Source organism: Puma concolor, chromosome D2 (genome assembly GCF_028749965.1).
Source record: "Puma concolor isolate L17-30 chromosome D2, mPumCon1.1.hap2, whole genome shotgun sequence".
In the NCBI taxonomy this organism is placed as follows: Eukaryota; Metazoa; Chordata; class Mammalia; order Carnivora; family Felidae; genus Puma; species Puma concolor.
In genome coordinates, this window is record NC_141677.1 from 61977384 (window position 1) to 62001598 (window position 24215).

General features: G+C 42.6%; 2 protein-coding genes across 4 annotated transcripts in view; one reads left to right on the forward strand and one right to left on the reverse strand.

The window, feature by feature from the left end:
* The window catches only part of ARL3 (ARF like GTPase 3), a 37692-nt gene that overhangs the window by 1591 nt on the left and 11886 nt on the right, over positions 1 to 24215 (reverse strand). For both annotated transcript variants that reach the window (XM_086680748.1, XM_086680747.1), the window contains exons 4-5: positions 9314 to 9364; positions 7574 to 7759 (exon numbers count right to left, since the gene is read on the reverse strand). In XM_086680748.1, the coding sequence (XP_086536874.1) occupies positions 7574 to 7759; positions 9314 to 9364 (237 nt within the window). The remainder of the gene's footprint in view (positions 1 to 7573; positions 7760 to 9313; positions 9365 to 24215) is intronic.
* Positions 803 to 24215, forward strand: part of SFXN2 (sideroflexin 2) — a 58149-nt gene continuing 34736 nt past the window's right edge. Inside the window, exon 1 of one of the 2 annotated variants that reach the window (XM_086680743.1) lies at positions 803 to 970. The gene's annotated coding sequence lies outside the window, so the exon portion shown is untranslated. The remainder of the gene's footprint in view (positions 971 to 24215) is intronic. The other variant, XM_086680740.1, reaches the window with a different exon arrangement.

Consider the following 24215-nt stretch of genomic DNA (forward strand, 5'->3'; position numbering starts at 1 on the left):
CCCAAAGGTGGACAGCACCTGGCAACGGTGGGGGCAGGGGTGGGGGGATGCGGGGTGGGAGGAAGGTGGCTCCAAATGCATCTCCAGTTACAACTGGGTCAGCTACTTACTCTGAAAAGCTGAGGCCAATTTTAAGACCATTTTATGAAAAGGATTAATTTAAAGAGAAGCATGTTTAATTTTAGTAGCTAATTGGTTTCCAGGAAAAAAAAAAAAAGATCACCTGCCAGGAGACAAAAAAGATTTTACAAATAAAAGAGCGATGAATAAGATAACCATCTTCTCTTTGCCTTCGAAGCTGAATAGCTCAGCACTTACGTAGCACTTTCCACCTTCAGGAACCCGTACGAACACTATCAAAAGGTGTGTACCTCAATATTTTCTCCTCTAGAGAGACTTGCAGATTTTATCAAATCTTCTCAGAGAAATCAAGAACCGTGTTCCCACACTACATGAATGGCACTTCCCCCCACCTCGTTTTATGGCTGATTATGGGGAGGGGAGGGTTCTTTTCATTATACGTAACAGTACATGAATGCAGTCAAAGAGATAGGAAAAATATTTGCTCAGCTGCAGGAACGCAAAGCAGAATGTGGAGGGTGAGGGGCAGCTTTTCCCCAGTTATCTGTTATGGAGGCAGAGGGGATTTAAACCAGGGAGCCCTGGGGGGTGGGGGGGGCAGTGTCTTCCAGATGTCTATGTGGGCCAGGGGTGGCAAAGCCCTTCCAACCACAGTCCTGCCAACAGAGGGCGCTCAGAGGTCAGCACCCACCAGCTGACCTGCTGGCCCCTAGGCCCGCACAGCTGCCGCCTGCAACCTGAAGGAGTGTGGGAAGCACGGGGAGAACGAATAAGGGCAAAGCCCTGTGGCTGCTCTGGCTCTCGGAGGAGGTTGTCCCGGTCTGAAGCGGCTGGAGGTTGGGGAACTGTACCTTTCCTGTTCGTATCCAGTGGAGAACCTGAGCTGGAGGTAAGAGGTATTGGGGAGGCCACGGTTAACGGGTTAATGCCTCTTCAATCAAATCAGGGCAGGCTGTGCCAAGCTGCCCACGGAAAAGGAAAGACAGTGGTGTTGCCCAGGATCCCTGAGACAAGGGTCCATGTCAGACTGGCCCGAGGTGGTGTTCGCAGAACCTAGCATGGTATCATGGTATCTGATCTACAGTAGACAATTAGTTTTTTAAAAGTTTATTTATTTACTTTTGGGGGGGAGGGGCAGGGAGGGAGAGAGAGAATCCCAAGCAGGCTCTGCATCCGGTCAGCAGGGAGCCGGATGTGGGGCTCGAACCATGAGACCATGACCTGAGCTGAAACCAAGAGTCGGAGGCCTAACCGACTGAGCTACCCAGGTGCCCCAGTAGACGCTTAATTTATATCTTTTAAATTAATCCTTGTAACAACGCCCAAAGTAAGCACTATTATAATTTCCACAGGACGGTGAGGAAATGGGGGCACAGAATCACGTGAGGCAGAGGCGGGCTGTGAACCCAGGCAAGAGCTCCAGCACCCTCGCTCTTTAGCCAGTTACCATTTCCCAGTGAATGCCTCAAGCTTAGAGAGAAGGTGGGAATCGCCCTGAAGTTGGGAAAGAGGGCGATCCAGGGTCTTCTTTGTTATGACTTCCAGCTGATACAGGGTCATGAGACCGGAAGAGCCCCCAGCCAGGCACCCTGCTCGGTTTTGCTGCAGCTCAGGTGCCAGAGGCTGTTTTTGGCCACTTAACTCTCAGGGCTGCTGCTGCGTGTGGAAGCCTGCATATTTACCCTGCGATCGTTAGCATATTAACTATGTGCCAGACCACTGTCTCCGGTGGCAAGTCCACGTTTAGAGGAAACTAAGAGGAAGGACCCTCTCTGCTCCTCGTGTTACCACACTGCTTTCGCCTCAACTCGGCAAGGCTTTGTTTTTTAAAAACCGATGACTGGGTAAAGGTGATCATCTACTTGAAGCAGGTTACTGCTTTGCCTCTAAAGAAGGAAATGAACTCATAGGTTTGTTTAATGGTTGAACTTTTATTGTTTAAAAACTGGTTTGACCAAATTTTTGCACATTTGATCTTCGTCACAGGACGGCAATCTTATGGCACGGGTAGCCCTCCCCTCTCTTCCTCCACCACAACCTCCCTCTGACCAGCTTTGCTGAAACTGGATCTGAATTGATTAGCTTCAGTGCAATAATAGAGACTAAAGAGAGACCTCAACCCTCAAATACTGGGCTTTGTTTAGCATCATGGAAAGGAAAGGCATTTACTATGTCATGATGTTACTCCCTATGATAAATGCTGGGAAACATACAAGGCTCCCCCTAACCACATGGGTGGAGGCCAAGGAGTCACACACAGATCCCTGCGTTCCAAGATTGGAGGTGCGATGCCCCTTTCTAGGGAAGAGTGGCCTCTGACTGTGCTGCTCCTTTGAGCTTGCTCTCTCTACAGTGCATCCATCACTGCCTGATGGTTGGAAGAGAGCAGTAGTAGCCGTGGTTGGGTGGGCCTGGCTTGTAACGCTATGAGGACTAGGCAGTCACATCAGTAATTGCTTTAAGATGACAAGGAGCTCAGGGCACTGCTGTCTGTCCTGTTGTGCCACTGGGCCCCCAGGGTCAAGGAGCAGCTGGGTGCAGTGTACATAAAATATTGCTTGCTATTAATATTTTTTCTGGAGACAAAGGGTACTGTACCAGAGAGGTAGCAAAATCGCATGTCCCAAGTTTATTTTCTTGGTCTACGGAGAGGTTTGAAAATTTAAAAATAAACCTGAGGTCTGACTTGTAGATAAGCAGTTCCACATACACTTGGAGTCAAAAATAACTGATGTCAGGCCTTAGAAAGAAGTGGTAAATGTCGTGTTTTTTTTTTTTTTAATACTGAAATTCTGTTGGCTTATTAAGGGAAAAATCCCCTAGATCAAGGAAAAAAGCAACAAAAACAAGAAACTTGGCCAGTGAATGTTTAACGGCCATCTGCAAAGCACTCTGAAGTGCAGCTCACACATTGGGGCTCAGACTGCTAGTGGTCTTTTCTACGTAGGTTAGATGGTTGTGAGCCAGATCGTTACTCCTGTTTGGAGAAGGAAGACAGGGAATGTGGGAGAGATGTGGGAAGGAAGGTGAGCACAAGGTGGAGGGCCCGGAGAGCAATCCCCAGGGAAACCTTCTGCTAGATCCAAACTACTGGTGTAGACAGGCCTCGGTTATGACTGATGCTAGAGGCCAGGTTGAAACTGCTGATCTCTGTGCTGAAATGAAATGATAATCTGGTGTAATTTTAGTTAAATACACATTGGTGTTTTAGAGAGGGAGTATCTTCAAACACCTGGAACTGTACAAGAGCAGAGGAGAGCTGTGGTTTGGGGTTCCAATTCAGGTTTGCAGGTGGAAGAGGGACTGACTTCACTACCTTCCTCTGGCTCTAAGCCAGATCCTTTGTTCACTATTTTCTAGGCGCCCAGGAACAGAAGAGAGTCCTGGAGCCAGATGTCATGCACTGGGACAGGGCCGAGCCCCAAGGGCACAGAGGGAGGCTGCCCCCATGTCTGCAAGGCAGTCTGGCTGAGGGGGCTGCAGGTCTCCCATCCCAGACATTTTTCAGTTTCTCCTCTCTCTGCATTCAACTACTTGACATAACTGGGTCTTTTCTGTTCACTCCTCAGGATTATGCGCCTCTCAGCAGGACAGAGTTTCTAAGATTGATGTTCTCCTTCAGTTTCTAGTGCCCTTTACCTATGCTCTGCTTTTGACAGTTTCCCATGAAAACCTGCTTTAATCACATGATGGCCTGGCCTCCTCATCACCATCAATCAGGCAAAGAAAGACTTGTTCTGAACTCTCCCAAAGCCCTCAAAAGTCAATTTCCACACCCAGAGCAGGAGCTATTGAACAACACGTGGACCGCCTGTCCTTGTAAAGACCACACGTTTGCCTCCAGAATATCAGGTAGAAGAAGAACCTGAAATCCATCCCAGGAATCACTAACTTTCATAATCTCAAATGACGTGTCTAAACTACTCAGCTAAGGAGAAATGATACACCTGCCCCATCAGTCCGGAGGGTTTAGCTCAGATCTGTGGCTGCTCCTCCATTCACCCACCTGAGGGTGTCACTTTTCTGGGAAGAGGCAGGTCTCACAAATGAATTTAGATTAAACAAATACACTCAAGCACAATGTAAATAGGGACATTATCTTTGAACACCTGAAACTGTCACAGAAATTCCAGGTCTTTTTAAAAACCTTTGTACAATTTCTTTCAGGGTCCTTAGAGCTGGGGTGCCAGATGTTACTTGACCCATTTAACGCCTGATCAAGCTTTGCCCATTACTGACCAGTTTTCAGGGGGTAGTGAGTGGAAAAGTGGGAGGGTAGAGTAGGAGGAGGAAACAGGAGTTTAGGGAATTTTAGTAATTATTACACAGTATCCATGCCTGAAAGTGATCTTATGGACATTTTTCTAGTGACGCCTTTCATTTTGAGGAATACTTAAAGCCTTAATGAATTAAGAATCATTAAAGTCTTGCACTTGAACTAAGCCATGCAGGAAAAGAATTCCATGTAAGTGACTCTTTTTAAAGTGAAAACCAAGAAACTGGCTGAATGGGCAAGAGAGGGAGTCAGAAGTATTACCTGAGGGAGGGACATGGTCAATCAGTGGCTCACAATGAAAAGCGACTCCACAGAAAACTCCCCGACCTTTCTCCAGTCCCCAAAGGTTACCATTAAAGGACAATAGACAGCAGATTCCCTTCTTAATTAACATTTTTATTAAATAACCCATTTCAAATAATGGTTAAATTCTCTAAATTTATATCATTCTATTAACCATAATCTAATCTCATTAACCTTGAAATCCCAGTCTTAACTACCCAATTCTATACACCATGGTACTATCTACTAAACTAATTAAGTGACCTTCAAACTATTTCTCCTCTATATAAAATCATTATTTTTTTGGTTCACAGTTCTTTGTTGTATCTCTCTTGATATCATTTCTTTTGAACCTGGTTGCTGAAGGTCCTGATCTGAGAAGAACTTTCTGAACAAAATCAAACCACACGTGACTTTCACTCGATTCAAACTGGTTGATTTTAAAGCCCTCGCCTTCCACCCCCACCCTCTGTCTAATAGCTCACTGTGTCTTTTTTGGCATAAAGATCCTGTGACTTAAAGGGAACTCCATTTCTAGAGTGGTGATGACACAGCCAGGAACACAGAGCTCTCTACCCTTGTAATCTCCACCTGACTGGAGGGGGAGCAGAGGCCAGGCAGACAATGGCGAGGGCTCCCTCCCAACCTCCAGGCCCCTCTGAAGAAGCACCCTTGACTTGAATGCCACTACTCTAAATACTGATTCTAGATAACTCTAGGCCTCCTTCTGACATCCCTAAGGCTGGCTGAAGAAACAAGAGACTCACTGTTAATTCCAGCTTTGCTTTTTCTTCCTTTTGGCACTCTGGCCCAGTGAGGATTACAGAGCAGTCAGTTCCCACTTTCTCAGGCGTACGCACACAAAATGTATTTATTTCCTCCAGTCCCACCTTTAGAGTCCCCATCTCAAGATGTTCTTTTTTTTTTTTTTTTTTTTTTTTTTTCAAATCTATACCCAAAGTGGGGCTCGAACTCACAGTCCCAAGATCAAGAGTCCCATGACCAACTGAGCCAGCCAGGCATCCTTGTTCTCTACTTTCTATATTTGCATTCTAAACCATTTAGAGGCAGAATCCTCTTCCTGAAGTAGTTTGTGCAAACATAAGAAAGCTACTGTCTTTTCCCGGGCCTCCTCCTCCCCAAAATAACCTCAGGCTTCCTGAATAGCATTTTATGCACAATCCAGGTTAACTGCCTTAGGCAAAACTTGGGTTTCTTTTTTTAAGTGAGAAGCTAAATAAAATGATTAAAGTTTACCTATCAAAACCATCCTGGGTTGCAGCATACTTGTTGGACCAGCTTGTAAATTAAGCTGAAAAATGCAGTTAATTTGAAACCTGATAGACCTATAATCACATATGTGACTGCCATTTTATGGAGGAGACTCGAGAAGAAAAAACTATTAGTGGGATTAGTTCCTTTGTTGAGCAGGATTAGGGGAGAGTAAAGAACTTTTCAGTTTTTGGTTTTATATACTTGTATATGATTAACAATTACTTTTAATATATTACTTTTATAATCAGAGTCTAGAAAGGAAGGACAGAAATAAGAGTCCACACCTGCCCCCTCCCCAAACCTAAAACTCACAGAGACCCACAGAGCTCTGCCATCCATTCTGGGGACGCAGCGAAGGTAATGTCTGGCTACTTGAGAGCCCCATAACGCGCACGCGCACGGAGTGTTTCCGAGGGTGCAGGTATTGAGGAGTGTGGAGGAGGAGGCGCCTGCCCTGTGCTGGCTGGTCTGCCCTCAGATCCGGAGGCCAAGCACGGGAGCAGGCTCTGGCTGTTTGTGTAACAAAAAGAAAAAATCCAAGGCAGCAAACAGATGGAACAACTGAGATAATTCTTGGAAGTGATTATTTGCTTGAGATAAAAGCAGTCAGGCAGTTTTAAGACAAATCAATGTCAAATGTCTTAGGAGAGAGGGAAAAAGGGTATTAGAAGGGAAATGGAGAGAGGCTGCAGGACAAAAATTGAGAATCAAATCCCAACAAACCAAGCTGAGAGAAAAGCAAACCGGCCATGCTATTATGACACACGCCATATGGCAATGAGGGAAGATACCATTTCTTCAGATGTTGTTAAGCCCCACAGCATTCTAGAGCAGTACTGCCTGGTTCTCACAGCACTGTGTCACTTCCCTGGCAGGTACACCAGATGTTTAAAATGAGGCATGGGGAACATGCTGGGGCTCCAGCGTAAAGAAGTAGCCCTGAGTGTCAACTGGTCTGAGGCTGCCTGGTGGGAAGCATCAGAGCTGAAATGGTTTATCATTCTTTGAGGATATAGGCTCTCAGGTATCTGGGATACAACCATTTTCTGCCCTAAATTAATAACAAATGAGGGGGAGACTGCTCTTCTGGTTCCTCAGAAGAACCTGGTTTATACGGTTCCTCAGTATAAAGCATGATGGGGCTTTCTGTCAGCAGAAGCCTCCGGCGGGAAACCAACCTGAAGTAACAGGAAAGAGACACCACCCCCGCGGGCAGTGGAGATAGCCAACAGAAAAATCAAAACACTTCTAGGATAACTGGTGTGCGTATTGTTGATGGCTGTTACCGCGGGAACACAACTATTTAGCATCCATAATATTAGACACAACACAAACCCCCAACCCAATCATCAAAGAATCCTAGAGTTAGAAAGCATCTCCGAAGGTCTTCGGTTCTGACCTCCTACCCAGTGGGGTAGTCTGTCCTGTGTGTGGGTGGTTTATCTGTGGCTTTCCTGGAACAGTTAATGATTATCAGATTGGTTGCTAAGTAAAAAGAACCAAACTCCTCTGTGCCCTTCACATCCTGGAGCGGTTCATCTACTAATCGAAAGCTATTTGTTTCAGATCTTTTTCTATCTAGATCAGCCCAACCAGTGAGACAGACCACGCTGGTTGGGTGCCACGTTGCCAGGTAACCAAGCCTTCTGGTAATCTCACCTGAACGCCCTCGCCTGTGAGAGCTGAGCAGGACTGGATCTGCCAGACTCGGTCTCGGATGGTGTGCAGATTCAGTCCTTCTGCAATTTCAGAGGCGGGGGCTGCCGTGAGCAAATCCTGCTTGTTAGCAAAGATGAGCACTGGCACACAACTTAGTTTTTCTTCCTCCAGTAATTCAGCTAGTTCCTGGATCATTTTGGGAATGGATGGGAAGGGAAGGATGAAAATGATGATATTTAACCATGTACTTCTAATTAGAAAAAAAAAAAAAAGTATTAAGCTGATCAACTAGCAACTTCCAAGGGCAGTGGTTCTCAAACTTGAGGCTGTGGAAAAATTCCCTGGCAGATTCCTGGGCCCACCCCAGAGTAGGTGACTGTGGGATGTTTGAGGTAGGGCCTAGGAATCTGCATTTCAATACACTCCCCAGGTGGCTCTGCTATAGGGGATTTAGAGCTCATACTTTAAGAAATGCTGTTAAAAAGAAAACACAGGTTGTGGACGGAGATTTAAAATTTACTCAAGGCTATTTTCTGCAAATGACTTTCAATGCGCGCGCGCACACACACATTTTAAACTGAAAATGACAATGACTTTATAGACTAATTCTGTTTCCTCAATCTCTACCTTCAAAACATGCATGCATGTGCACTGCACTTCATCAAACCCACATCCTAAAATCCATTTGGCAACATCTCTGATGTTTTGGTTACTGGTTGGGGTCTACACGTATGCTGATTCTGTCTGCAATATGCATAGGAGAGGGTATGTATTTACCTAAGAGGACTCCCCTCTTCCCTATGAAACTCACATTTTAGCTACTTAAGATACTTAGGCTGTCAAAGGGAACTGGAGGGTTCAAGAGGCAGATCATTCTATAACACCCTTTACCCCTAAGCTCATGTTTAGCATTGCTTCACATGAGTGATGACAGAGAAACCATCAAGGTATGGAAAGGAGAGGGGTTGTCTCCAGGAGTCTGGAAAGTTCTCAAACGAATTTTCAGGAAAAAGGAACATAAACATGGGGAGTACTACCTTTGGAAGGCCACCTGTGGTAGTTTAGGACACAGGCCAAGGACTCTGCACAATTCTCTAAAGAGGTCATTCTTCTTCTTGCTCCTTATCAGTATATTCAGTCTCGGTAAAATGGTCTATGCCCGCTGCTTCTCTATTTAAAATTGTGTACACAAATTGCACCGTGTAATCATGTTGACATGTACTTTGCATTTGAAGCCATATTTGGGTTCAAAGCATATCTACTCTTGGCTTGGAAGCAAGGGCAGCTTAGTCTTGGCTTGCATATTTCCTAAGATCCCCTCAAATTTGTCAAAGGTATCCTTGGATCAATTAGGTTGGTATTGAAAACTGTACCCAGAAATGACAAATGAACTGTTCCTCGGGGTTCATTTCTCAGTAGCCTGGGAAGACACTGGAAGAGCTTTTGGGCATGGTGGTAAGGTCCATTTGCTTATATCTTGGTTTATTTAATTTGACTAAAACTCAAAGGCTGTAACCAAAAAATAGTTTAAAGGATTCTCAAGTAATTTCCTTATAGGAAACCTTTTTTTTTTTTTTTTTTTTTTTTTGCAACTGGTATTTTTGCCTGCTTGCCAGAAAGACTGCCTTGTTTAAACCTCAAAGGTTAAACAACAATACCTTCCTCACTCTCATATATTTACAAGGTAGATTAATGAATACCCAGTTATTTTAAAAATATCTCAACAGAAGAATTATTTACCTGACCCGTCTCTTCAAATCTTTTTCTGTCTGCGCTGTCAATTACATATATCTGTAAAGTAAAAGGAGAAGGTTACTTTAATAAGCAGATATGGAAAAAGACGGGGCACTTTCTGCGGAAGGAGCAAAGAATCCCCAGTCAGTAGATTTCTCATTAGCACAGCATACAAAAACTGAACTGAAAACTCTTACCTCATCTATGCATGCAAAGTAAACTAACAAATTAATTGATTGATTAAATGGGGGTATCCAAAAAATATGTCCAGCTAAGAGATGTCAGGAGAACCAAGCAGGACAAAAACAGCTACGTGTGTTGTGCACTCACTAAACATTCTTGCTTAGATTTACCCTGTTAATTCTTGTTATGACCCTATGAGATCAGTTTCATTATTCTCCCATTTTATACAAAGACAAACATGAGCCCAAAGAAGTTAAGTTCGTTGTTCAAGTTCTATCTGGTACTCAACAAGAGTGGGATTCAAACCTGGACCTACCCGACAGTAAAGTCCACAGGTGCTCTTAAGCACTCTGCTGTTCTGCTTCCCAAAATGTCAGAAAGGGATGGTGTTTTGAGGCATTTACAAGTGCTATAGTCCTGGAACATCATGGCTCTGAAAGGACATCCTGTGGTATGAACTATACACTGACTTCAGGTGCTGAGGTAGGAGACCCTCTGATCTCCATTCCATCCCCACCTTCTTAGGCTTGCCGGGAGGTTAAGATCAAGTACTGGAAATAGCAAGGGCTTTGCCAGAAGTAAGAGAAGTCTCAAGACTCTCTGTTAAAATGATAAATCCCAAGCTTTTTCTCCCATCACTGAATTTTATTAATTGCATAAATAACATCCTATCATCACAAGGGAAATGAAGACCAAAAAAGAAAAATCATCTATAGTTTTAGAACCCAAACACGTTAATTATTTTAATTTCTTATGAAAGTTCCCTTCTAATTCTTCTTTATAATTAAAAAATAAAATTAGAGATATAATTTTGTAGGCCTTTTTTTCATTAAATGACAAATGTTTTCCCAGTTGCTAATCTTAAAAATTATCAAATTTGCAAATCTTTTTATTTTATTTAAAAAGATGTTTATTTATTTTTGAGGGAGGGAGAGAGGGAGGGGCAGAGAGAGAACCCCAAGCAGGCTCCACACTGTCAGCACAGAGTCTGATGTGGGGCTTGAACTCATGAACCGGGAGATTATGACCTGAGCCAGAATCAAGAGTCAGGTGCTTAACTGACTAGGCCACCCAGGTGCCCCTACAAAAGAATTGTTATTGGGAGCGCCTGGGTGGCTCAGTCAGTTAAACGCCCAACTCTTGGTTTCAGCTCAGGTCATGATCTCATGGTTTGTGAGTTTGAGCCCCGTGTCTGGCTCTGTGCTGACAGCATGGAGCCTGCTTGGGGTTCTCTCTCTTCTTCTCTCTCTGCCACTCCCTGGCTTGCTCTCTCTATCTCTCTCTCCCCCTCTCTCTCTCTCTCAAAAAAAAAGACATTTAAAAACATTAAAAAAGAATTGTTATTAAACTAATGGTATTAATGGAAACACTCTTTTAAAAGAGAATATTCACCAAAAAGCAACAATAAAAAAACCAATCTGCAAGTCTCACCTTTACCTCCCTTCAGTTACATAAACTGGTACACCGTGATGCACACAGGCGTTTCTGTATGCATGTCCAATTCTGTGCTATTCTGAAAATTCACTCTTTTGAAAGAAAAATTAAAATTCCTTTGCTTAATGCTCTCTCATTTAGAGTAACTAGTGCCAAATATTATAGTGGGAACCAAGTTTCAGCCTTTCCTCTGAAGAATACCCTATGTGTCTACCTATGTGTCTTTCATGGAGAATCACAGGAGAATGAAAGATGGATGTGTTTGGCCTTGGTATTTTTTTTTTTTTTTTTTTTTTGCAGCCTTATTGTTGTTGTTAATATTACTCTGACTCAATGTCAATACATGCATTAATGGGTTCCGCACACCACAGATACCCCAGATTTGATACTGACTGATAAGTAAGCATGTAGAACATGGTGGTAGCTTTGTTTTTCTCCTGGAGGGGTGGGCATTTTTAAAGTAGCAGGCGTTGAAGGGGCGCCTGGGTGGCTCAGTCAGTTAAGCGTCCTACTTTGGCTCAGGTCATGATCTTATGGCTCATTGAGTTCGAGCCTGCTTTGGATTCTGTGTCTTCCCATCTCTCTGCCCCTTCCCCCCCCACCCCCCAAGTCACACTCTGTCTCTCCCTCTTTCAAAAATAAACATTTAAAAAATGTTTTTGAAAAGGAGGCATTGTATAAACATAGATGCGGAAAGAAGGAATGCAGTGGGAGAGTAAACCTCAATATAGAGTTGATTGGAGTTAGTTGGGGGTCTACAGGCGACTAGGATGGTCTTCACTCAGGCAACAGTGCCAGGGAGGGAAGAGGGGTCAGGTGATCGCTGGGAGGGGGTTTTGGGCTCAGAGGGCTGCCCAAAGGCAGGAAGCAGGTCATTGGGCAAGAAAGAAATTATAAAGTAGGAAAAACTCTGCTTGGGAGCAAAGGGTGTCAGAAGGTAAGAGTGGAAAGAGGAGGCTGAGACAAGGCTGAGAAGACAAAGACACAGTTAGGAAATTGATGTCTGACATGATGAAAAACAGGCAGTTGGAGAGAAGTGAGGACGGGAAAGGTGGTTTAAATCACACACAAGAAAGATTACCAAATACCAGAGTCTGAAGGTGAATGAGAAGGCATTTTTAACTTAAAATTGCTAAATTACTTGCTATTTATTGCTTTGACATGAAATTTCACAGGAAACATTTTCATTAAAAGATACAAAAGGAGGAGGCACCTGGTGGGCTCAGTTGGTGGAGTCTGTGACTCCTGATCTCTCTCTCTGGGTCATGAGTTTGAGGCCTACGTTAGGGGTAGAGATTACTTAAAAAAAATTCAAAAGGAAAATTTTACTCAACTACACATAAATTCTATCATTTAGTATGTTGCCCACATAACTTATAAAATTTGAAAATTACTACACAGTAATTCCTGGAGTCTATAAAATAATTGCCGAATTTATTAAAAGGGCCAAGTAAAAAGTCATTAGCACAAGCCAGTTTTTGGTGATCCCACAAATCTGTTTTTCTGCAGTTCTCCCTGTCACCTCCCTTCCCCAGTGCTGTCCAGTGTCTTCATGTGAGTATCTGTTTTCTTCTGGTCAATAGCTAAGGATAAGGGTAGCCTTCTATCTTTTTTTTTTTTTTTTTTTTTTTTTTTAAGTAGCTGTTAATCTAGTCATGTAAAAAAAAAAGTTTTTAGAAACTTTTTAATCCAAAGGGTGCCTGGGTGGCTCAGTCGGTTAAGTGTATGACTCTTGGTTTCACTTCAGGTCATGATCTCAGGGTTTGGGAGATTGAGCCCTGCATGGGGCTCTGTGCTGACAGCTCAGAGTCTGGGACTCTTTCTCTCTCTCTCTGCTCCTCCCCTGCTCACTCTCTCTCTCTCTCAAAATAAATAAATAGGGGCGCCTGGGTGGCTCAGTTGGTTAAGTGTCAAACTTTAGCTCCGGTCATGATCTCATAGTTTGTGGATTGGAGCCCAGCGTCCGGCTCTGTGCTGACAGCTCACAGCCTGGATCCTGCTTTGGATTCTGTCTCCCTCTTTCTCTGTCCCTCCCCAACTCACGCTCTCTCTCTCTCTCTCTCAAAAATAAACATTAATAAATAAATAAACCTTAAAAAAAAGAACGTTTTTAATCCCAAAACAAACTACTACTAAAAAAAAAAATACTCTGAAAGTATCAGGGAAAGTTAAATGTTTATAGTGCTCCTGACTGATCTTAAAACCTTCAAAAGTCAAGTTTCATAAAGCTATTCTAAAATCAAGTTACTGGTGGGGCACCTGGGTGGCGCAGTCGGTTAAGCGTCCGACTTCAGCCAGGTCACGATCTCGCGGTCCGTGAGTTCGAGCCCCGCGTCAGGCTCTGGGCTGATGGCTCGGAGCCTGGAGCCTGTTTCCGATTCTGTGTCTCCCTCTCTCTCTGCCCCTCCCCCGTTCATGCTCTGTCTCTCTCTGTCCCAAAAATAAAATAAACGTTGAAAAAAAAATTAAAAAAATAATAAAATAAAATCAAGTTACTGGTATCATGGTACTCAGAATGATGCTTTAGGTAAAGCAAGGCCAATTCATATCTTCTTTGGCAATTGTTTTGAATTTTTTATTTGGTTGTGGGAGGAAGAGCTAGAGAAAAAGATTTTTTCTTGATGGAAGGTCAACCAACTCTATCCACAGACTAGTTAGTTATCTAGCATGGGAAGGGAGAAGCTCTTTGTTTCTCCTCTTGCTTCTGGTCCTCCTCCCTCCTGCTGCCACCTCTTGGCCATTTTACTGGTCCTAAGTATTTCTCAAGAGGGGTAAGCAGAGATGAAGAGAGATGACATTAACGAGTGGGATTTTTATGTTAGCTCCAGCAAAAGTCTAAGAGGAAGCTGAAATTGACAAGTAAGGTTTTTGGGTAATGTGGTTTTTGATTATTTGTGCTCTAGTAGTATGATTGATGCTCAGGTGTGAGTGATATCATGGAAATAATGCAAGAGACCGTTTGAGATCCATCTCACTTGATGCCTCTACTCTGGACATGGAAATGATGACACTTGCTTTGTTTATATTGTTACATTTGAACAAAAAACCGGTAATAAAGTAAATGGAGTTTAGTAGTAATAGTACCAGATCTGAAAAAATTTGTATATTTTCTAATCTGTCAAAAAGCTGTTATTTTCTGGCCCAAGAGAAATGGAAGACTTTCTATCCCCTCCCTTTTATGATCCCTCAAGTTTTGTTTCCTAGTCACTCTCCCTAAATTATTAAAGCTGAAGTCAGCTGTTGTCAATATCATTTTCCATGAGAATAACTGGCATTTTTAGGAGTTTCCCTGACTCTTTCAAACCTCTAGAGAACCAATGAATGTTTAAAAGTGGGGTTTGTCAATCTTTTCCTACAAGGAATCAGGTGGTAAATATTTTAGGCTTTGTGGCCTATACAATCTCTTTCATAAGTACTGAACTTTGTTATTGTAGTGTAGAAGCAACCATAAAAAAATCTAAACAAGTGGACGTGGTTGTGTCCCAATAGTACTTTATTTATGGACACTGAACTTGAAATTTCATATTATTTTCACGTGTCGTGAAATCTTTTTTTCAATTTTTTCCCCCAACCATTTAAAAATGTAAAAACCGGGGCGCCTGGGTGGCTCAGTCGGTTGAGCATCCGACTTCGGCTCAGGTCATGGTCTCATGGTTTGTGAGTTTGAGCCCTGCGTCGGGCTCTGTGCTGATGGCTCAGAAGCCTGGAGCCTGCTTCAGATTCTGTGTCTCCCTCTCTCTCTGCCCCTTCCCCTCTCATGCTCTGTCTCTCTCTGTCTCTCAAAAATGAATAAATGTTAGAAAAAAAAATAAAATAAAATAAAAATAAAAAATAAAAATGTAAAAACCATTCTTTGCTCACAGGCTACATAACAATAGGAGGTAGTCTGGATCAGTTTGTCAGACACCTGCTCCAAAGTAAGAATTTCTTATTGCACTCTACAGATAAAAGAATTAACCAGGCAACTAAATGTGTCAAGCTTCAACCCTGCTCTTCTAGGCAGTATGGAGGCTAGGGTAATAGGTCTTTTCAACTAACAATGAATAACTATTAAATACAGACAAACTAATATAACCCATCAACCACTGCCACTCCAAACTGCTTATGAAACTGGCAGACAGGGCTGAGTCACCGGCCTTAGACTCTAACCCTGGGGACTCAGCTGCTCCCCCAGACTTGTTTAATCTCAAACAGCACTGGAAAATAATGAAAGGTTAACTCGGAATCCAAAACACTGTCTGGAATTGGCAGTCTAAGGTGGCTGGAGAAAGCTCCTCTGGGGCAGCTCTGAACTGACTTTTACTGGATTGTACGATAATTCCTGGGCACTCTCGGCTAATAAGAAGTGTGGAATCCTGGGTCATGTTACAAATACCTTGCAGTCTACCCTCAAGGTGTTAGAGCTTGTGATTTAAAATTACCCTGATCTGTGGAGTAGAAAGTTTTAGGGGCCTCCTTATGGAGCCTCACGGTCATTAATGTCCTTATATATTGTTCTTATTTGGGTATTTCTTTCAAAGTACCTAATCTAGCAGATGAACAAATTGAACTGCTATTTTTCTCAACCATCTGCTTTTTCCTAATAGCTCCCCCACCACCAATTTTATTGAGGTATAACTGGCATAGAGCACTGTACAAGTTGAAGGTGTAGAGCATAGTGATTTGACTTGAGGGGCGCCTGGGTGGCTCAGTTGGTTAAGCGTCCAACTTCAGCTCAGGTCATGATATCACAGTCCATGGATTCAAGCCCCACATCCGGCTCTGTGCTAACAGCTCACAGCCTGGAGCCTGTTTCGGATTCTGTGTCTCCCTCCCTCTCTGCCCCTCCCCTGCTCATGCTCTGTCTCTCTCAAAAATAAACACACATAAAAAAAATGATTCGACTTGAATCTACAGTTTCACTGATTCACTTTAATTTTTAAGCAGTTTTTATTTATAGTATTGGATAGATGGCACGTACAGTTCCATGTACCTCACCTCACCTCAACTCCCTCCCCCAGCCTCCCCTAGTAACATCTTGCATTAGTGTGGCGGCACATTTGTCACAGTTCATGAACCAATATTGATATATCAGGTTCATTCTCTGTTTTAAAGTTCTATGGGTTTCAACTGACCCATAATAACATGTAAACACCTTACAGTTTCATAGAGAATAGTTATTCTAAAAACCCTCTGTATGTTGCCTACTCATCCATCCCTCCACTCCCCCCTTCCTCCACCCAGGGAGTTGGCAACCACTAATCCTTTACTTGTAGAGATTTTTACTAATTTCTATAGTTTGCCTTTTAAAAAATGTCATATCATTGAAAACAGTATGTATCTTTTTCAGACTGACTTTCACTTAGCAGTATGCATTTAAGTTTCCTCCATGTCTTTTTGTGGCTTGATAGGTCATCAAAATTTTTTTTTTAAATAAATATTTTTTTCATTTCTTTTTATCAAGAAATAGCATCCTATTATATAGATGTACCACAGTTTGTTTATTCATTCACCTACCGCTGGACATCTCAGTTGCTTCCAATTTTTGGTAATTATGAATAAAGTAATAAATAAGTATTCATGTGCCAGATTTTGTGTGGATATAAGTTTTCATCTAATTAGTTAGATTCCTTGAAGAGTGACTGCTGGATCACAGAGTTTGGTAAGACTATATTTAGCTTTGTAAGAAACTGCAAACTGTCTTCCAAAGTGGTTATACCATTTTACATTCCTACCAGCAATGAATAGGACCTCCTTCATCCCTGTTAGCATTTGGTATTGTCAGTTTTTTGGATTTTAGCCATTCTAGTGATATGTAGTGGCATTTCAGTGTTTTAATTTTCAGGTCCCTAAGATGTTGAACATCTTTTCATATGCTTATCTGTGTATCTTCCATGGTGAGGTGTCTGTTCAAATCTTTTGCCCATTTTTAATTTGGTTGTTTGTTTTCTTATTGTTGAGTTTTAAGAGTTCTTTTTGTATTTTAGATATAAGTACTTTATCAGATATGTGCTTTACAAATATTTTCCCTTAGCCTGTGGCTTTTCTCTTCATTTTCTTAACAGTGTCTTTCTTTTTTCTTTTCTTTTCTTCTCTTTCTTTTCTTTTTTTAGAGAGAGAGAGAAAGAGGGCACAAGTGAGCAAGGGGTAGAGAGAGAATCTCAGGAGGGGGTGAGAGAGAAAGAAGTGGGGCTCACCCAAAGTGGGGCTCATATTCACCCGAAGCAGGGCTCGAGCTCACCCCACGTGGGACTCAAACTCACGAACTGTGAGATCATGACCTGAGCTGAAGTCAGATGCTTAATGAAAGAACCACCCAGGCACCCACAGTGTCTTTCTCAGAGCAGAAGTTTTAAATTCTAATAAAGTATATCTTACAAATTTTTGCTTCATGGATTGTGCTTTTGGTACTATACCTAAAACCTTATTACCAAACCCAGGCTATCTAGATTTTTTCTCCTGTATTATCTTCTAGAAATATTTTAGATTTAGGTTTTATATTTAGGTCTAAGATCCATTTTGAGTTAATTTTTTAAAAAATTTTTTAACGTTTATTTATTTTTGAGAGACAGAGAGAGACAGTGTGAGCAGGGGAGGGGCAGAGAAAGAGGGACACAGAATCTGAAGCAGGCTCCAGGCTCTGAGCTGTCAGCACAGAGCCCGACATGGGGCTCGAACTCACGAACCATGAGATCATGCCCTGAGCCAAAGTCAGACGTTTAACCGACTGAGCCACCCAGGCGCCCCAATTTTTTTTAAGTTTATTTTTTGAGAGAGAGTGCACACACACACACACACACACACACACACACACACACACGCAAGTGAGGGAGGGACAGAGAGAGAAGGAGACCAAGGATCTGAATTGGGCTCCATGCTGACAGCAGAGATAGTTTGTCATTCTAAAAATCCTTGAACCCGTGAACTGCGAGATCATGACCTGAGCCAAAATTAGATGCCTAAATGATTGAGCCACCCAAGCGCCCCTTGAGTTAATGGATGTCCCACTGTTCTAGTATCATTTGCTAAAAAGACTGTCCTTCCTTGAATTGTCTTGCTCCTTTGCCAAAGATCAGTTGACAGTATTCCCGTGGGTTTATTTCTGAGCTCTCTATCCTGTTCTGTTGATCAATTTATTCTTTCTCTAATACATGCTGTCTTGATTACTGTAGCTTTATTTTTTTTTTAATTTAAAAAAAATTTTTTTTTAACGTTTATTTATTTTTGAGACAGAGAGAGACAGAGCATGAACAGGGAAGGGTCAGAGAGAGGGAGACACAGAATCCGAAACAGGCTCCAGGCTCTGAGCTGCCAGCACAGAGCCCGACGCGGGGCTCAAACTCACGGACCGCGAGATCATGACCTGAGCCGAAGTCGGCCGCTTAACCAACTGAGCCACCCAGGCGCCCCTACTGTAGCTTTATAGTAAGTCTTGAAGCCAGGTAGTCAGTCCTCCAACTTTGTTCTTCTTTAGTATTGTATTCTTTTGCCTTTGCATATACACGTAATCAATTTGCCAAATCCACAAAATAGCTCACGTGGATTTTGCCTGAGATTGTGCTGAATCTATAGCTGATCTATCTAATCTATATAACAAATTGGGTGGATTTGACATTTTAGCAATATTGAGTCTTCCAGTCCGTGAGCATGAAATATCTCCTTATTTGTTTAGATCTTCCTTTTTTTTTTTTTTTTAAATATTTATTTTGAGAGAGAGAAAGAGACTGGCATGTGTGTGCACACATGAGTGCAACCAGGGGAGAGAGAGAGAGACGGAGGGAGAGAGAGACAGAGAGAGAAAATCCCAAGTAGACTTCACACTTTCACACTATCAGTGCAGAGCCTACTGCAGGACTCAATCTCATGAACCCTAAGATTTAAAAAAAATTTTTTTAATGTTTATTTATTTTAGAGAGAGTCAGCGAGCATGACAGGAGGGGCAGCGAGCATGACAGGAGGGGCAGAGACACAGAACTGGAAGCAGGCTCCAGGTTCTAAGCTGTCAGCACAGAGTCCAATGTGGGACTCAAACTCACTAACTGAGAGATCACGACCTAAGCCGAAGCTGGACGCCCAACCCACTGAGCCACCCAGGCACTCCTTTAATTTTTTTTTTTTAACATTTATTTATTTTTGAGAGACAGAGGGACAGAGCACGAGTGGGGGAGGGGCAGAGAGAGAGAAAAACATATAATCCAAAGCAGACTCCAGGCTATAAGCTGTCAGCACAGAGCCTGATGTGGGCCTTGAACCCACAAACCATGAGATCATGACCTGAGCCGAAGTTGGATGCTTAACCAACTGAGCCACCTCGGCACCCCCGAACCCTGGGATCTTGACCTGAGCCAAAATCAAGAGTCGGACACTTAACCGACTGAGCCACCCAGGTGCCCCTAGATCTTCTTTGATTTGTTAGTTTTGTAGTCTTCTTCATACAGATTCTGTACATATTTTGTTATATATAAGCCTAAGCATTTCTTTTTTGGGGGTGCTAATATAAATGGCATTTTTCTTTTCATTTCAAATGCCAATTGTTCAATGCTGGTATAAAGGAAAGCAATGGACTTTTGTGTATTAACCTTATATCCTGCAAAATGCAACTTATTTTAGGAGTTTCCTTGTTGATTTTGGGATTTGAAATACTTTCAATGATCAGTTTTTCTAACATGTAGCTGCATATCACAGTTTAGAGACTGATCTTTTAAATTTCTATTTCAAGTATTTGTGAGTAATATATGATGGCTTGGATTTGTTTTAAAACACTTAAAAAAGTAGGGGGAATTGGTGGAGGGGGAGATGAAACAAGATTGCCAAAAATGAAAGTAAGGAAGCTAGGTAATGGGTAGGCATACGATGGTTTGTTATACTATTTTCTTGACATTTGCATAAATTTGGAAATTTCTAAAATTAAAAAATTATATGTTAAGAATGGACACAGGGGCACCTGGGTGGCTCAGTCAGTTAGGCGTCTGACTCTTTTTTTCTTCCTAAATGTTCATTTTTGAGAAAGAGAGCACGCAAGAGTGGGGGGTGGGCACAGAAAGAGAGGGGAACAGAGGATCTGAAGCAGGCCCTGTGCTGACAGCAGCAAGCCCTATGCGGGGCTAGAACTCGTGAGATCATGACCTGAGCCAAAGCTGGATGCTTAAATGACTGAGCCACCCAAGTGACCCAAACTTCCGACTCTTAATTTCAGCTCACTTCAGGACAGGATCTCACAGTTCAGGGGACTGAGCCCCGAGTTGGGCTCTGAGCTGACAGTGCGGAGCTTGCTTGGGATTCTCTCTGCCCCTCCCCTGCGTGTTCTCTTTCTCTCTCTCAAAACAAATAAATAAACTTAAAAAAAAAAAAAAAGAATGGGCACATTATTTGAGATTACAGGTTTCTTTCTATAATAAATGGAAATTTTTCCTTTTCTCACAATTCTCTTCTATTCTCCTAGAAGGTATATAACATATTTTGGAGGAATAACTGGATAGATGGATAAACAGATAGATGCATATATCTCATCTTTTTCTTCTCATCCATTTATTATTTTTTTATTTTTTAAAGGAATGAACAGTTGTTTTTTTAATTAAAAATTATTTTTTATTTATTAAAAAATATTAAAAAAATTTTAGAATATTTATTTTTGAGAGACACTGAGAGACACAGCACAAGTGGGGGAGGGGAAGAGAGAGCAGGAGACACAGAATCTGGAGCAGACTCCAGGCTCTGAGCTGTCAGCACAGCACAAACCATGAGATCATGACCTGAGCTGAAGTTGGACGCTTAACCAACTGAGCCACCAAAGCGCCCCTATTAAAAAATTTTAACTTTATATATTTTGAGAGAGACAGAGACAACATGAGTTTGGGGAGGGGCAGGGAGAGAAAGAGAGAGAATCCCAAGCAGGCTCCCTGCTGCCAGTGCAGAGCCTGATGTGGGGCTTGAACTCACAAAACTATGAGATCATGACCTGAGCCGAAATCAAGAGTCGGGTGCTTAACTGACAGAGCCACCCAGGCAACCCCCCCATTTTTTTTTTTTTTTTTAATTTTAGAGAGAGTGAGTGCAAGAGGGGGAGAGGGGCAAAGGGAAACAGAAAGAATCTTAAGCAAGCTCCATGCTCAGTGCAGAGCCGATGCAGGTTGGATCCCATGACCCTGGGATCACAACAACCTGAGCCAAAATTAAGAGACAGTCAACTGACTAAGCCACCCAGGCACCCCTTATTTATTTAATTTTTAAATGTTTATTTATTTTGAGAGAGAATGCATGGGCGTGAGAGGGGCAGAGAGAGAGGGAGAGATAGAATCCCAAGCAGGCTTCAAACTGTCAGTACAGAGCCCGATAAGAAGCTCAATCTCATGACCCGTGAGATCGTGATCTGAGCTGAAATCGAGAGACACTTAACCGACTGAGCCACCCACGCACCCCTCTCCTCATCCATTTAAACCTCTAACCTGGCACTAGGTATATACTTGAACTTACCTTCACTGAGGGCAAGAAATAAGAGAAGGCTGTGGGATGCCTATGTCAGTACCTCATGTGTTTATTGATTTGATGATAGCACAGTTTTACATTTTGGTATTATTCTCCATTTAAGAATTGTGGGGAGTAAATGAATTCACTACTTCTCATAAACCCCTCCTGAAGTAAATGTTCTACCTATTTTATAGAAGGAATTAACAAGCCCTTGGACTTAACCACAATGATGCAGAATCAGAGAACCTCAGAGTTGGAAGTGAATTTAGAAGTCATATAATTCTATATTATACCTAATGTCAGAATCCATCTGTAACAGTTGTCCATTTCATTTGGCACTTTTCTAAGCACTTGGGATACAACAGTTTGGGAGGAAAAGCAAGGTCCCTGTCTTTGTGAACATTACGTTCCAGGAGGGAGAAGGGTAATAAATAAAAACATGTCTGATACTGATAGGTCTAATCGAAGAGAAAAAAAAAAAGAGAAAAATTATAGTGCCAGAAGGGTAGGGATAGGAGTCATAATTTTAAATATAGTAATCAGAGAAAGTCTCAGTGGTAAAAGTGACATGTGAGCAGAGACTTGAAGGAGGTAAGGGAAGAAGCCATGAGGATATCTAAGGGGAAAGAATCCTAGCACTGCAAATAGCAATGATCAAGGCCCTGAGGTGGGAGTATGCCAGTGTTCCAGGAACAGCAAGCAGGCCCGTGTGGCTGGCACCAAGCTAGAGAGGGGAAAGATGAGACAGGTAAGACAAACCAGAAGGTAGGGGGCCTTGTAGGCCATTGTAAGGCCACTGGCTTTATTGTGACATTGGGAAGCTTATGTTTGAATGGGATCACTATAGATACAGCATTGAGAAGCGACTTGAGGGAGGAAAGGCAGAAGCAAGGAGACTAGTGAGGATGACACTGCAGTAATCAATGCATGGTAGCAGGGGGATGGAAAGGAGTGGTTGGATTCTAGAAATATTCTGAAGTAGAACTGACAGGACTGGCTGATAGGTCAGAGGTGGGGGGTGAGAAGAAAAGGAGCCAAGGATGACTCCAATGATTTTGAATGAACGGAATTGTCATTTACTGAGAAGACTGTAGAAGAAGCAGGTTTGGGGAGGGGTGGATGGAGATTGGAATTTGGTTTCGGACCTATTCAGGTTGAAGAGGCTTACTGGCCACTGAAGTGGAGATATCAAACAGGCAGCTGGCTACATATGAAACTGAGGTTCAAGCGAGAGTTTCCAGCTGGAGATAATACATTGGGATTCACCAGCTTGTAGGTGGTAACTAATACCTTAAATTGGATGAGATCACTTAAGCCACAACTTAGAGAAGAAAAGCAAAGGCTGAATTCTAGAGCCCTCCAACATTTGCAGGTTGGGAAACAAGGGGAAAAACAGCAGTGGAGACTGAGGAAGAGTAGCCAGTGAGATAGGAGGAAAATCCAAGATAGAATGGTTTTCTGGAAAACAGGGGAAGATAAAGTTTCAAGGACAGCATGACCGACTTCATTAACTGTGCAGATACATCAAGTAAGAGGAGGATGGAAAACCTTAGCAACGTGGATTCTTGGTGAGCTTGAATGGAGGGTTCAAGAGAGAATGGGAGGAGGAAGTGAGGACAGAGAACTCAAAAAACTCTTTAACAGAGTTTTGTTTTAAAAAGAGGCTGAGGGGCACACCTGGGTGACTCAGCCAGTTAAGTGTCCAACTCTTGATCTCAGTTCAGGTCTTTTTTTTTTTTTTTTATGTATTTTATGTATTTATTTTTGTTTGTTTATTTGGAGAGTGTGTGTGTGCAAGTGGGGGAGGGGAAGAGAGAGGGAGAGAGAGAATTCCAGGCTGGCTCTGCACTGTCAGCATGGAGCCTGATGTGGGGCTCGAGCTCATGAGCCAAGAGATCATGACCTGAGCCATAGTTGGACGCTTAAGTGACTGAGCCACCCAGGTGCCCCAACTCAGGTCTTGATCTCAGGCTCATGAGTTCAAGCCTCACTGGGCTCCACCCTGGGTGTGAAGCCTACTTGAAAAAGTAAATAAAAATAGAGGCTGAGGACTAGGACTAGGACTAGATGGGATACACGGTCAGGACAAGAGTTTTTTGTTTCTAAACAAGAGAAACCACAGGCTGTGTGCATGCCGAAAGAATGATCCAGTAGAAAGGCACTTAGGAAGCAGAAGCAGAGAGTAAAGTTATTTGAGACGTGGGATGACGTCTATTGGTAATGAATGAACACACCAGCATGGCTGTTCCTTGTCTATAGGCAGAATTGTAGTAAATTCAAACTTTTCACTAGAGTTTAATGAAAAGAATGTGCAATTTATTTTCCTATGCAAGTTCATGAGACCCCATTGTTTTAGGTTATGATCGTGACAGCGAGTAGCTGAGGTCGGGTGGGTGAGAAAATCCCTGAAGGGGAGGTGAAGGAACGGAGAAGCTGAGGTGTTGGAGAAATCAAGTATGTGGATAGTGAAATCTCCGGGATTCTGAAATGGTAGTCCTGTGGAACGTGACAGTGAGCTGGGAGCTAAAATCTCAGCCCCTTCCTGAATGCTGCCTGAGCCAGGAATCTCCAATGCATGAGTCAACTGCTTCTACTTCTGGATGGTTAAAATGATAGACTTTTTCCTTATTCTGAGTTAAACTCTACCACCTAATACTTCCCAAATTGCTCCTTACCCAGTCCTCTAGAACTATTCATGATGAAGCTAATCTCTCTGACTTGATAGCTCTTAAAGCAACTGAAAAAACAGTTCCAAGTTTCTTTTGTAGAAAGAACATCTGTCTTTCAACCATTCCTTATGCATCATTATTTCCAGGACTTCCACCATCTTGGTTGCCTCTTTGGG